Raw genomic sequence first — 15,840 nt, forward strand, 5'->3', positions numbered from 1 at the left:
GGAAGAGAAGAGCGGGAGGCCCGCTCTTCTCTTCCTTCTCCTCCCGCTCTTCTCTTCCTCTCTCCTCCCGCTCTTCTCTTCCTCCTCATCCCGCTCTTCTCTTCCTCCTAGGAGAAGGAAGAGAAGAGCAGGCTGAGGAGGAAGAGAAGGGCGGGAGGAGAAGGAAGAGAAGAGCGGGAAGAGAAGGAAGAGAAGAGCGGGAGGAGGAGCAAGAGAAGAGCGGGAGGAGGAGGAGGAGGAAGAGAAGAGCAGGAGGTGGAGGAAGAGATGAGCGAGAGGAGGAGGAAGAGATGAGCGGGAGGAGGAGGCGTAGGAGGAGAGGAGAAGAAAGTGTAGGCGGAGGGGAGGAGAAAGTGTAGGAGGAGGGGATGAGATAGCGTAGGAAGGGGATGCAAAGAAGACGCAGACGCAGACGACGGCTTCTTGAGGTTATGGACGACCGACTGCGGATGGATCTTTACCGAGCAGGGCTTCACCAGCCGGCAATGCTCAACGAATCCCCGAGGTCGCCGCCAACGGCTGCGCGATAGACCGCTGCTTCTGCAGCACGGGCGCAAAGATTCCCAGCCGTAGTTTCTCATACAGACGATCCCTGCTGCTCGAGGGCCATCTTGAGGTGGCTGAACGGGCCAGTTGGTTCCGCCTGCGAAGACCTAGCTCTAAAAATGTCCTTAATAAACATTTTTCATAAAACCTTGTTATTAACGTTTAACCAACGTTAGCAAAACGTTCGTTTCCCACGACTAAACCATTTCACTACATCAAAAACGGTAATATACTGTCGATAAACCGTTTTTTCGAGGAGAAGAAAGTGTTATTATTATTATTTTATAACGTTGTTATATTCAACGTTGGTACGTATAATATATATATAACCTTATTATTAAAGTTTTGTGAAGGTTAAAAAAATTTTGTTTCAAACCTTGAATTAAATATGAAGTAATGATATTATACGCTTGTTTAATCGTGGAATTACGGCAGGCTTACTATATTGGCGCCGCATGTCCAGGTAACGAGGTTTTCCAAAAGTAACTGCCGCCTCGCAAACAAGCGACTGAGAAAAGTTGCGTATTACTAACGTCTATCTGAACACGCACCAACTGGAAGGAATCACGCCATATTGCGCAAAAGAAACATGAAAAGAGTCAGCCGTACCTGGAAATCTAGGGATGTATCCCCGAAGTTCAGCCAAATGAAAGGACAATTACTATCCCCATTACTATCAAGATATGCCCGAAGACCTTGATCAAAAACCGAAGCCAGTTAGGTAATGGTAAAAGTGGGCGGTGCCAGTGCTTGCAGAAGCGTAAATTTGTTGTCGATTTGGTAAAGCTGGGGTTGAAGGGGGTGCAGCATACTATTGTAACGATCATCACATACGAGAGAGGAATGGTTGTCTGCGGCGTTAGCGGGGGGGGGGGGACGTGAGGAACCGTCTTGAAACGAAACACAAGACTCAAAAACACGAAGTTGTGTTTCGATATAGTCGCATATGCTTGCATGCAATCAAAGGAAATTTTGAAAAAAAACAATGCCGGTAAAGAGTAGTACTGATTCGTTTGAAGTTAATGTCATGGTGCGTAAAACTGGTTAACCACCAGGCTCAGTCAGGGTGCGTGATCCTTCTATTAACCTTGGTTTTTGCCACTGTCGCTTGCAACGGGATTGTAGAGACCCAGATGTTATAACGGCGCCAAATGTAAGTGCGCTACCGCAGTTTATGTTTAGAGTGCGCGAAGAGCTAACATTCAAAGATAAAGAACCGAAGTCAGGAAAGAAAAATATAGTTTATTACATTCGCTTTACAGTGTGATGAAGCAATTTTCAGTGTAAACAAAAAACAAGTAAGCTTTACACAATACAAGAAAGAAACGAGCGTAAACTATAAGCACATTACCCTAAGATGACAAGAAAGGCCTAGCGCTATACGCGCTACGCTTTCTAACTAATGCGGATACCGAGCTCTCTTTTATATCACCAGAACCTGATGCCATGTCACATATATTTCCATGTGCGTGCGTGCTGTGTACATACCCACGCGTGTGCGTGCGTGCTGTGTACATACACACGCGTGTGCGTGCGTACGTGCGCGAGTGTGCGTGCCTGTGTGTGTGTGTGTGTGTGTGTGTGTGTGTGTTTGTGTGTGTGCGCGCGCGCGTGCGTTCCGTGCGTGCGTGCGTACGTTTGTGTGTGCGTGCGTGCGCGCGCGTGTGTGTATGTGTGCGTCCGTGCGTATATATATATATATGTGTGAAATAATATATATATGTAAAGATGCATGTTCACAACATATAGTAGATGCACGTTCTAGAATATTGTAGTATAATTTTCTATAAATAGTCAACAAACGTACGTTACTTTAGCTAAATAATGGCATAATAAGCTTTAATAATTAATGGTCTTCAACATCCAACAGTACCTTGCTATTTCTAAAACTTTTTTGTTTGCTGTTTACATATATTTAATCAACTTTTCAAATGACATTGACAGGAATTTACGTATAATGTAATATATATATATATATATATATATAAATAAATTAATAAATAAATAAACATTATATATACATTATACAGTGTATATAATATAAGAACTGTGAGCTTTAATATGAATGTACCTATATATGAAAACAGTTCATGATATATAAGTACGTAACCTATTAATTTCTAAAACTTTTTTGTCCGCTGTTTACATTTTTTTCATTTCATTATGTAATTAATACCGTTTACAAATTTTCGAATGACAGTGACATGAATGTATGTAATACATATACACATATGTACGTAAGTACACACACGCACGCACGTACGCACGCCCGCCCGCCCGCCCACACGCACGCACGCACGCACACACACGTCACTCAGACACTAATATATATAAATATATATATGTATATATATTATTATTAACATAAGACCTATAGTATCAGATATACTATTTTTTTGTCACTTATCCGTGAAAGCCTTGTCTTAGATCAGACCCAACCTCACCACACTATTGACATCGATCAAGAGCTGCGCCCGTACGTCCCTCATCATTACACAGTTGACTGAGTCATGAAATTTCGCCCCCCCCCTAGAAAGTTGCGCAGCCTACGGGCCCTGTAAAGATCTAGGCAGAGCATATAAATCAACGTTGATTTAAGTGCTCTGATCTAGGTCACGCTAACATAGTTATTATTTGGCAAAGGTATACATGTAACATTCAACCTACCTATCATCATATTATCAAGAGCTAATAATACCTTTATTAGTAGCATTAGTATTATTAGCTCTTGATATTATGTATGAAACCTAAAAATTAACAAAGCCTGATTTTCTTTCTTGGATTAGATTTAGAGCAATTCGTCACTGCACTGCAGTAAATAAAGTTGCTTCTATATAACCACTGGCACGTATAACAGTTATTATTATATGTTATAATAATTATACGTTATAACCATAGAAATAACCTATAGGTTATCTATATTATTTCTATGGTTATAACCATAGACATCCTATCCTAGATTATCTATGGTTAGATTTCTATGGTTATAACAGCTCAGTGCTCCACCTAATGCTATTTTAGTTGAACGCTCTATTCGCCAGGGGCAGCACCATCGAATCAATTAACAAGCAGCGTATGAGAAATGACCGGTCGGTTTGGCTTATTGTACAGTGAGTATACGGCCTTTGCATTTTGTTCAAACTCGCATGTTAGGGTGAAAAGCTGTTAGCGTTGTTTCGACCAACTATTTTACTTTTTTGTAAGTTTATATATGAACTAGTAATTGTCTGCTAATATAAATCTGTATGAACCATACTGGTTTACTATCTTATCTTATATTGCTCAGACTGATATTTCCTGCTCTAACGCTAAACCAAAATGGCGATACTGTTTCAGCCGCACATTCACAGATCAACATTATGCGTTGTCTACTAATCTTTAGCGTAAATTTACGCATCACCAATAGTTATTAGTATATATTGTGCACTGAATAATAAACTTTCACAATTCGATTTATTTTGCCGTGTGATGAACGAAGACGAATAGCATCACTATCACTGATACTATCAGTATCAGCCACACTAGGACTCATACTCATAGTCATAGGGTCTATGTCCCCCACGCCAGGGTACTGCCGGAACGTACCATGGCCTGGTAAACTCGGTTCCTGGCTTTTAAAACTGTGGTTCTCCCCATATTAGAATATCCTTCGCCAGGCTGTTGCCCTTTTAAGCAGGGGACACACTAGCTCTAGTACTATAGCCCGCGGATCGCTGCCGCAGGCGATCGCAGTGCCGCAGGCGCCTGCGGCAGCGATCCGCGGGCTATAGTACTAGAGCTAGGGACACACTATGCGAATTTCGCTGCGATCAGATCCGCAGCGAAATTTGCGGCGAAAATATTTGCACCCGCATGCGTTAAATTGAGCGGACACACGCGATCTACTGTCACCACACGGCTCCAACCATGGCTCCAACAGTCATGTGATCTCTGGTGAAAAATAGCGTACTGATACACGTGATTACTGAATAGCATAGGGCCTACTGATCAATGATTCGCTGCATTATAACATCAGCCGGCTTGATTTTCGCTTCCATGGACACACCTGGCACGAAATTACGATTTTTTTGCACTGGCCCAGAGGGCTGGTGACAGCAATTTTTTTACCAGCCCTCACCATAATTTAGCAGCCCCCCTTTTACAAATTTTGTTTGTAAAATCAATGCCATGTTTCACGCTTGCATTCTCAGTTTCAAATTTGTAAAATGTTGATAAATTATGGCGTGATATCTTTCAGGTAAAACAGTAATATAGGCGATTTGCTGATTAATGCTATAAATAAAAATGTAGGTACTTGCTCTAAGCACGGCTGAAACCACCGGCTCGGAGGGCCGGTATTTTGCCAATGTTACCGACCCTCCAAATAATTTGCCAGCAGATGCCGGTGGGCCGGTACCAAGGAGCTAAATATAACAAGGAGAGGAAGCGGATTGGCTGTGTGCTTTTCGCCTCAAGGACACCATCTATGGACCATAATCAGCTGAAACGGCTGTGCAGATCCGTCCCCCAGAGACAATAGAACACTAATCTGTTCTGGACCAATATGACCAAATATGGAAAATATTTGGGCCAGATATGGCGGCGCTTCCTCTCCTTGTTATATTTAGCTCCTTGGCCGGTACTAATTTCGCGCCCTTGACACGCGATGCAAATTTATACGCAGCGATAAAAATTCGCAGCGAAAATATCAAACATGTTTGATAGCTGCAGATAAAATTCGCCATCGCTTGAGATTTGAAATCAGTATGTGCCATTTCTTATTGTTTATTAATTTCAGACTTCCAGCCAAGTCTAAACACAAGCTGTATTATAATGGAGCAGAATAAGTATGTTGTGTGTGATGTCTGCAAGGAACAGTTTTCTGATGTGGCTACATTCCTAGAGCACAAAAAGAACACTGACACATTTGTGTGTGGCTTGTGTACTGCAAGATTTCATGTGTATGAAGACTTTAGCTTGCACAAATCAAACCATGCAGGCACAGGTAATGTAGTTAGAAAATTATGTCAAAATATTAATCATTTTCAAATCATTATCTGTTGTCACTGCAGTTTTCTGTGATGGCCTAAGATTGTGCACACATGAATTGAATATGAGAAAGAATTAATTAATCAAAACCAATTTTGACAGAAATGACATTATTATTTTCACTATCTCTTTACATATATAACATTGATGAAATATCGATAAGGAAAACAGAGCATAGATTTACTAAATTATTTGGGAGATATATTGGATTTAAACGAGCTAAATATAATATGAAGTGAGACATTTTCAGGTAACTCCCTTGTGCGTATTCTGTATTGCACTATATATGAATTTCAGTTGTTGGCCATGACTCTGATCATCCATCGGTAAATATGGACCAGTCTAGCAGCACGAATGCAGGTAAAAAACAGTGACACGGAGCCATTTTATCCAGAAAGTTCTTTTACATGGTGATGCCTAATGTAGCAAAGATGGTTTTTCATTGCTGTATGTCATTTGCAAGCCTTCAAATGATTTCCCTCTTGCATCTACCCAACCTAATTTCTGTTTGAACTACTTCACTATGCTGTAGTGAGGGATCTTACGAGTCTCTGCTCAAGCACAGTCTAAAAAATTCTGTGTCTTCATTTGTAAGTACATGTCCAGGGGTAGAAATGAACTTTTGAACACAGGAGTCCAGCGGACTCCTTACCCTCAAAAAGAGGGAGTCCTCAGTCTGAGGTTCAAAATTAAAGATATTAACAATAACGCATGTGCTTATTTTTAAGATTCATGCGGTTGCACGTCTGCCCAATTTTCTTTGGACATTAGCTGAAAAAATATGGTAATTATGGTATGGCACAATTTTCAGGGAGTCACACGGACTCCTGCATATGTCAAATCACTTGAAATCAGGGCGTCCGACAGCAAATCAGGGAGTATTTGACTCTGGACTCCCGTTAATTTTGCACCCTGCATGTCGAAATATTCGTCGATGTCTCTTCGTGATGGCTTACTGTTGGTATTCCTGCTTGCACTCTATAAGATCTCGCTTGCTCTTTTCGTGTTAAAAAAGGATAGCGTTGCCTGGTCTCTTTCTGTCTGTGTGTGTAGAACAGTGACATCTTGAGCTACGTGTTTGTAGGTGTGGATGATGGCCATCAATCTGATACTGAGCTCTCAGTCGTGATGTGTAAGCTGTGTGGGCAGTATGCAATCAGCAAGTCTCAAATGTGGAAACACCTCACCACAGAACATGGTGTCTTCTATGATGATACTGCAGAGTCTCTTGTGATGTCATGCTTGGAGCAAGTCAAAGGTGCAACCCCTTCTATTTTTTAAGCTTCAATTATTAACTCGGCATGCGAATATCATAATTTTTCAAGGTCGGACTCAAGAGTCCCAGTTATGAACCTATTTGTCTAAGTACCAACCTGCAGTATATGATTCATTGAACGGAATATGCGTTGAAAGTTCCACTGGTATTTAGCAGAAGCTGTTACATAATCCCTTCACTCGCAAGGGTAGCGCTATTCTATTATTCCTTATTTGCAGTCTTTAGTAATTCAAGGACACGTGTGCTCATATTTAGGATGTAGGCTGGTTAACGTCCCGTAGGAAAACAACTTACTTTTGTTTTCATTACTGAAAGGATCTGATATTCGTAGTGAGAATTTTTGGTTATTTTTCGTAGATGTTTACTGGAGAATGATCTGTTCTTATTTCTAATTGAATAATATTTTCACTGATGTCCTGATCCTTGAAAGGCTAAATGCTATAATTTCTCGACTCCTGCAAGTAGAAAAGGATAAGCAAAGTGATTAACATGAATGTTTTCAAAAAAGAAAGCCCACTACCTATTTTATTGTAGGTATCATGTCAAACTGAATGTTTAGTGTGGTGCAGAGCTACCTCAGACTAAGATCTTGTTGTTATGAAAGCAGGTGCAGCAGCAGCAGCAACAGTAGGAGTTATAGGAAAAGCAACCATGGCAGCAGCAGCAGGAGGTATAGAAAAAGGTTACCCTAGTTTCAGCAGTGGTAGGAGTTAAATGATAAGTAACCGTAACATCAATGGCATTAGGTGCTATAGAAAAAGTAACCGTAGCAGCAGCAGTGGTAGGAGCTATAAAAAAAGGAACTGTAGCAGAAGCAATAGCAGTGAGCATTGTAAAGAAGGCAACTGTAGCACAAGCAGAGGTGGGAGTTCTAGAAATGGACACCCTAGCACCAGTCGCCAGTGGCAGTAGGTATAAAAAAGGAACTGTAACACCAGCATCAGTTGGTATAGAAAAAGTAATACTTCAACAGTAGGAGCTAGAGATAAAGTAATCCAAGGAGCTCGGGCAGCAGAAGTTTTTGAGATAGTAACAGTAGCAGCAGCAGTAAGAGTTATAGAAAAAATAACAGTTTCAGTGGCAGTAGTCCGAATACTACCACCAGAGGGAGCATTGGCAATACAGCAGTAGTGATAAGATGAGCACTGTCGTGTAATGATGTAATTTAAATTAGCAGTAGTGAAAGCTATTAAATCATCTACATAAGAGTTCTTAGGTTTATTTAAATAGTAACGTTTAATATTTTATGTAACAGTTCCTCATCTGAACAGGAAACACGCATGTTACATTGTAATCTTGTGTATACCATTTGCAATATCCAGGTGCATCAACTGTAATTGAATCACCTTTGCACAATGTTGTGCAAAAGAGACGTCGAGGCCGCCCACCCAAGAAACCTCCAGCTGCAGAAGGTAAACTATATTTCTTAACTACATGCCAACCATTATTTATTTAAAACACAAATAAACATTACTCAAACCCTGAATTATAACAATCATCGGCTGGTTATTGTTGGTTGTATCTATTGCAGTCTCGCTCATTACATTTCTTTTGGCTATTGGTAGGTGCCTGCACCCCATCTGATATGCGCAACCCGTTGTCTGGAAAGGAGAAGCTAGATGACAGCTGCCAAGACAACAGTGTTAAACTGTCCAGTAGTGTGAGTCCTGGCTCTGAGAATCCTACCAGTGAGCCCCCTACAAAGCGAAGACGGGGCAGACCCACAAGAGCAGAGGCGTTAGCCAAACGTATGTTTCAGTGCTCATGCTCCATGTATAGTAGCTCGACTTAAATTATAATGAATGGCTGCAATGTTTATTGGTGTAGCAATCAATTTTGTAATGACAGATTTGGAAGAATTCTCTGGATTTTTAATCAAAATGGCCAGCTGTTGTAATAACTTCACCAGCTTTTTATAATACAGTCAGCTCATCGTTTTTGTAATACAGTGTAACTGTAATAGCATTAGCTGCGTTCAGATGAGACTCCGTATTTATTAAATTCGGTATTTGCGAGATACCGAATCTGAGACAAATTCGTCACTCACTCCACCCGAGCGTTCACATGCTGTTTCGCGGCTTCAGAAATGCCGTATTTAGTTACTTGTCGATTCGCTTGGTGGTGTCGGATTCAGAATGGCTAAGCCCATGGGCAAAGAGAATATCCATGATATTGCTATTTTATCCAGATTTTTAATGAATTTTACGCAGAACAACGAAGATCAAGATGATCACAATTATTTTATGTTGCAAGAGAGGACATTTTATGTCTCTCGACGGGGTTTCTGTGAGTAATCGGAACACACGGAAATGGCCGATAAAATACGCGGCTTCAGAAATGTAGTATTTGCATTCAGTTGCTCATTCAGTCACGAGAGAAATGAGCGGTCCAAGAGATTCGGAATTTCTCAAGCACGAGAAGTAATGCGGCATCTGGTAAGCTGTGTATTGTTGGACCACGCATTTTAACCTCGTGTGAACACTAAATACCGAATTTATTGCTCCGTGTCAACGCGGCTATTGAGTTTAATACAAAAGCTGGCAGTTTTTATTACAAGAATAGCAAAATTTTACAAAAGCCATTATTGATCTGCTATTACAGATGTGGTGAGTTATTTCAAAAGCTATTCTTGTCATATAAGGCATAGCTAACACTGATAAACGAAATAAATGTCTCTATTCTGGGAACAGAGTAGCAGCCATACTATTTAACAGCATCTGCATCTAGTTTAATCGTATACTAAGAACAGTCAGTTGATGCCGAGCCATCTTATTACATCACCCATGTAGAGAAATATTCTGACAGCATTAGAATAATTGTAATCAGAATGATCATAGCACATATCTCGACATATCGATCAAACGGCCTCTGTGTAAAAATTATCAAGCAAACAACTAGTGGTTTTGCATATTTTTGGCTTTGTGTTCACCACACTCCCCAGGGCAGGCACAGGCAGAGCAGGATCGACCTGTAAAACCTCCACCATTGTCTGAAGATAAGGAGCTCCCAGCAGAGGTGCGACGCATGGGCGACAAGCTGCAATGCATCAGGTGCACGAAGTCGTTCGCTCGGCTGCGGCAGGTGCATGGCCATCGCTGCATCAAGCGTGAGAGCGACTTTATCGAATACTTTCCAGAGCGGGCCAATGCAATTGCACAGTTGGAGGCAGACGATGATGACAAGGAAGATGAACCAGGTACTGGTGTAACCATGACATGCTAGTGTCTATATCAGTACCATAACACACCGGTTAATGCTGTCGCATAGAACATTGTTTTGGTATAGCACTAAATTATAGAGAACTTTTTTGCCAGAACAAATAATCACTGTAAATACTAAGTGCCGAAAACGTGTATTCATTAACGAATGCAAAGGTCACGAGTTTGAATCCACAATGTGCACAGAGCAGTCGTTTTTAGCTCATCTGACATAGTCAGATTGCAGCTTGTAGAATCGCTTGATCGTCCGTCCGTCCGTCCTCCGTCCGTCCTCGGTCGTCCCGTCCGTCAACAGTGGGGCACAAATCTTAACGCTCGACGTACCGTCACGATATCTGGCACATTGGGGGGGATCGTCAAAACGAGTTTGGTCTGTCGAAGCTGGGGACAAATGTCAAAGGTCAAGAGGTGTAAAAGAAGGGGGAACATTCACTCCTTAACTTAAGGTATTAGGGAGGAAATGCAGAATTGCGGCACAAATTAAAGGCTCGACCTAGGCTCGTGATAGTCGGTGTATAGCATCATGGTAGGAAAAGCTATCACTGTGCGAATTGGAGGTCAAAGGTCAATGGCACAGGGCAGATATTTAGACATTTTCTGAGGACATGGTCTGAAGGAGCGATTGAAAAACTTTTTTGTTTCAGCGGTGACCAGCATTTTTTATGTTATTGAAAAGGACATGAAATCTTACTTTCTGGCTGACATGCGAGAGTAAGTGTCACGATAACTTTTGACCCTCAAGAGGAGGGTTAAACATGGATTTGTGACTGTCTGTTAGAAAGAAATTGACTGCCCGGGCTTTGCTAGTAGAATCTATACATGCTGATGTATGAGGTTACAATGTCACAGTGAAATTTCAAAAAGCTAAATTTGGTTAAAGAGGTTTATGCTCCTTAAATCGTATAATTTATATGGCATTCTGTAGTGTCAGTATGTTACATGTAACGTTATGCCACTGCAGTGGCTACTGCCAGTGGTCCACTGTGTTGTGTATGCGTTGGAGTTTTTGCCTTAATTGGTTACAGGTGGCAGCTCTCTATTGCGCAGCCTGTAGGCTTGCGTAGGTAAATGGATGAGTGCTTACCTATTCTGTCTTGGCAGATAGTTGTTGCTATACGTATGATGGGAGCTTCCATCTTTAATCTGAAGACACTTAAACGTACGCGCCATCTCGTGGCAACTTTCATAACGGTTCTCAAAAGAATGTTCGTTGGGATGGTTCCTGATACCATCCCTGTGCATTCCAAGGCGACAGCGCTCATCTAACGTCTACTGCGGTGACTCTGTGGAGTGGTGGGATTCTAGTAAACCCTGTTAGTCCCAAATGTGTTCACATACACGCCGAAACAATGCGGCACTTGTTGTGTATAGCGGCAATCACAAGCACTGTAAATGTAGTTTGCTGCTTTACAGATGAGCTCCAGTGTGTTGCGAGTAGGACTCTGTAGACTGTCTTTTCAGTTGGCTTTTCATTTCTTAGGAATATGTCCTCTGTCTATTACTATAAGAGAAAAAAAAGAATAATGAGCTTGAAAATGTGAATAATGTGAATAATTGTGAAAATGTGAATAATGAGCTTGAAAATGTGAAGTGCAAGGTGCTGCGAAATGGTGACCAATTATAAAAGCAGCACTCACACCTTCCTTTTCATGTTGATTTATCCAGCTCCAACTGCTGAGTTGAATGCTGAAGATAATAGTGATGAACTGTCAGCAAATGATGATGATTACAGACCGCCCAGTCATGTCAAAGGTAATTATCTGCAGCGATCTATGTAGTGCTGGCACAACAAATCTTGTTATCAGTTTTAAAATTATTTGAACTTGTGCTTCAAGCTGTAAGCTTTAGTTGCTTTCACGTGCAGTATTTAATATACTACACTTAAGAGATCTTAAGTGCTTGCTACCTCTTCCGCAGTTGGCAGAGGTGGAATTATTTCATCACATGCCCGATCACATAGTGAAGTACATATTTAAAGTCGCAGTTGGCTGTTATTATGATGTTTTGGCAAGACCTGTTACTAAATGATATCTAATGGGTGTGAAGCCATGATTTAACCCATAGTGTAAGCCAGAACTTGTTTGCCTAAACTGACCATATAATTCCTATACGTATATATGCTATCTTTCCTTGTGAAGTTTTCTATTTTGTTAAAACTGCATTTTCCTGGTTAAAAGCTGTCCTAAATGTTTGTATAACCACTACCATTTTTGTCTGCAAATTAAAAATGCCCAAAACATGCCACGTTTAGCACAAAGACGCCTTGTGAATTTATGAATATAGTTTGCAAAATGTAAACAAACCACCATGTTCATTCCATGTTTTGATAAAAAATGTATTGCAACTTTGCTTCACCATCCTCGCAAGTTTATTGGGGAATTCAATCGGCTGGGTTTCTCTTGAGCAAGGTCACACTTTCAAGAATTCATTACCAATATTAATCCAGGAATAATTGGTATTGGACATTTTATTCATAACAATGGTAAAAGACATTAAAGGCATACTAGGCCCATTGATTATGCAATGTTGACGAATGCTAGAGTAACTGGCACCTTGTGTAGTTAATAAGTACATAACCTTACATCCAAACGCGTATTAGTTTGTCCAATATCACTGCTGGTTACTAAGAAATGTCTAATTGAAATCCGCAGTCCAAGAAATCAGTTGTCAACAGTTTCAAACCGCTGCCGGCGAAGATTATATCCCAACAGGGGCCCTTCAGCCGTCTGTACCAAAGCTCCACCATTGAATCTTTAAAGGGACAGTAGCCTCTAGGATTTTACTTCATACAACTGTACTTACTGTATAACAAATCGTCTATACCCACACGTATTTGTTACCAGATACCTAATTTAATTGTTATAGTTAATTACACATCAACGCTACGAAATTTGAACGGCGCCATGACACCCGCGACCGTGCTGCCACCCCGAAAAAGTTGCGTATTTGACAATTCATTTTACACGTTACAGACCAAGGGCTAATCACAAAAATGCAATTATACCACTGAAATATGTGCTTTCCACTCGACGTGCGAAGAGTAAGATGTCGAATAAACCTGTTGACGCCTCAAGTATCGGTGGACCGAGATGGCTACGGATATTTTTATATTCAAAATTCAATTTTTTATTTGTCACAATTCATTTTCCAAAATTTTCAAATATCATGTTTCATTATCAATTCATTTTCATTTTCATTTCACTTTTCAATTTTCATTTTCACTTACTCATTTTCATTTTCATTTTCATTTTACCATTCCATTTTCATTATCTTCATCCTCATTCTCATTTTCATTCTCATTTTCATTCTCCATTCCTCTTATTTTCATTTTCATTTTCATTTTCATTGGCTCATTCTCATCTCATTTTCAAATTCTATACATTCTCATTTCTCATTTCATTTTCATTTTCATTCTGGTATTCTCCATATTTCAATTTTCATTTTCATTTCAGAAGTTCATTTTCATTTTCCAATTCCCAAATCATTTGAGCCGAGTGAAACTCTGCGAATTGCGCCGAAGAATGGATAAGGATAATTGGTATGAGGCGCGGAGGTGACGTCACTGTGTCCCCCCTTAGTAGGGGAGTCGAACCGAAAGAACAAAGGGGCGGGGGGGGGGGACGCCGTTTGTTTTGGTTTATGAAACGGTAGATAAGTGCGTTTTTCTCGATGTATATTCCATGAAAAACCACATTTTACTCATTATATAACATATATATCACTATATTGCAATTCTTTGTGTAAATGTTGTTATTGTCCATCTTTCATATTAGAGGGTTTCGGCTCTCGTAATAACGACATACGTAGTACGGTAAAGTACGTGCCAACATGCGTACTGGTACTACATAGCTTCGCTGGCAGTCGCAGGAGCGTGTGTGTGTGCGTGCGCCTTTGGCCGTGTGCGCGGCCCGCGGTCATATGCGTGTGCGTGTCGTGTGTGTGTGTGGTGTGTGTAGTTATAAAAAGTAAATAAATAATTAATTAATTAAAACATTAAGAACTTATAGATGCGAATACCGTCCCTGTGCGTTTTCGGACCTAGTGGCTTTCGGACTAGTGGGTTTTCGGACTAGTGGCTTCTGAGCTATGTGGGCGTCGACTAGCGCAGCAGTCACCGCTATACTATACGATAATAGAAGTCATATAACTGAATAAAACAATAGACACACAAGAGAATCTGTGCTGTCGACTCATATGTGTCTATACAAAGTGATTAGGCAAGAACCGTTTCTTTTGAGTGTAGGTGCTAACGTAACGCCTGTAGTGAGAACAGCGAAAAAAATAAGGAGCCGCGAAAAATGGTTGTGTTGCTGGTAACAGGCCACCTCAAGGGTACCCTATCCTTATTTGGGTTACATTATTGTGTTTAGTGTTAGAGGCAGCACAAACAATTTTAGATGGTGGTACGTAGTCGATGAAACGTCTTGAGCTGACGTCAGAACGGGTTTCGCGGCCCCCACCTTATACTTTTCCACCCAACCACACCACTGCTCATACCGCGCGGTCGTTGCCGTCTAGAATAGCGAGGCTTCTGAGTGTGCTGGCGGTGGGGACCAGTCTAGAGCGCGCACGTGTGATGTGGGTTATCGCGTCCCTCCGTGTTGCTACAGCAACACAACGCCGCATAGGCACACGGCGCGCACCACACGAAAAGCGCACACATCACACACACACACACCAAACGGATAACACACATTCGCACACGCACAGCAGCACGGAACAGATTAGCACCACACGCACGCTGTCGAACTTTAAGGAAGGGCATGCAGTCAGTATTGCTTTGGCCTTTGGACCGAAGAACCAACTGCAAATTGTAGAATGTTGGTTTGTGTTTATAGAACGCGTCACAGGCCCGCATATCACACCGGGCTAAGGCGCACTTTGCTCGACCTGCAAAGGTGATCACTGTTCACACATAAAAACAACCAGATCTTTTCTCGTACACCGAATCCTATAACATATAATACGACGAGACTGCGAGCGAAGGCTATAGTACCAAGAGTACGGGCAAGTTGCTAGGTTTCTACGTAACGTAACCGCTACGTACTGGTCGTATTACGAAGCCGAAACCTCTCAATATGAAGATGCAACAATAACAACATTTACACAAAGAATTGCACATTATAGTGAATTTATGAATTATATATATTAACGAAAGTAAAAGTGTGACATTTTGTGATGGAATCAACTACATCAGAAAAACGCACTTATCTACCGATCGCATAAAGCCAAAAGAGAGCTGGCAAGTTTGGTTGCAGTTGTTGACTGCCCACAGAAGGGGAAGTGGGAACGTCAATGGCCGCCCCCACCCAATATCCGTAAGCCATCTCGCCACCGCGAGTTTTCATCGCAATGAATTTGGAATGAAAATGAAAATGAATTTGAAATGAAAATGAAAATGAGAATGAGTAATAAATGAATGAAAAGAGAATGAGAATGAAAATGAGAATGAGAATGAAAATGAAAAGAGAATGAAAATGAAAATGAAAATGAAAATGAGAATGAGAATGAATAATGAAATGGAAAATGAAAATGAGAATGAGAATGGAGAATGAAAATGAAAATGAGAATGAGAAATGAGAATGAAATAGAAATGAGAATAGAAAATGAAAATGGAAATGAACAAATGAGAATGAGAATGAAATGACAAAATGAGAATGAGAATGAACTGAAAATGAAAAATGATATGATGGAAATGAAAATGAAAATGAAAATGAAAATGACAATGAAAAATGAAAATGAATTTGAAAATAGAAAAAATGAATTTTGAAG

General features: G+C 40.8%; 1 protein-coding gene across 7 annotated transcripts in view; it reads left to right on the forward strand.

Annotated features, from left to right (window-relative positions):
* Positions 1-3,605: 3,605 nt before the first annotated feature.
* The window catches only part of LOC106820944 (zinc finger protein ZFAT-like), a 27,575-nt gene continuing 15,340 nt past the window's right edge, over positions 3,606-15,840 (forward strand). For 2 of the 7 annotated variants that reach the window (XM_014825557.1, XM_014825561.1), the window contains exons 1-9: positions 3,606-3,656; positions 5,324-5,530; positions 5,872-5,934; positions 6,659-6,832; positions 7,458-7,520; positions 8,173-8,262; positions 8,416-8,598; positions 9,792-10,046; positions 11,734-11,820. In XM_014825557.1, coding sequence (XP_014681043.1) covers positions 3,629-3,656; positions 5,324-5,530; positions 5,872-5,934; positions 6,659-6,832; positions 7,458-7,520; positions 8,173-8,262; positions 8,416-8,598; positions 9,792-10,046; positions 11,734-11,820 — 1,150 coding nt within the window. In that variant the 5' untranslated portion in view covers positions 3,606-3,628. Of the gene's footprint in view, positions 3,746-5,323; positions 5,531-5,871; positions 5,935-6,658; positions 6,833-7,457; positions 7,521-7,620; positions 7,627-8,169; positions 8,263-8,415; positions 8,599-9,791; positions 10,047-11,733; positions 11,821-15,840 lie in introns of those variants that run through there. The other 5 variants (XM_014825560.1, XM_014825562.1, XM_014825558.1 and 2 more) reach the window with 4 other exon arrangements.

This window comes from Priapulus caudatus, unplaced genomic scaffold, assembly GCF_000485595.1.
Source record: "Priapulus caudatus unplaced genomic scaffold, Priapulus_caudatus-5.0.1 Scaffold53, whole genome shotgun sequence".
Taxonomy (NCBI): domain Eukaryota; kingdom Metazoa; phylum Priapulida; class Priapulimorpha; order Priapulimorphida; family Priapulidae; genus Priapulus; species Priapulus caudatus.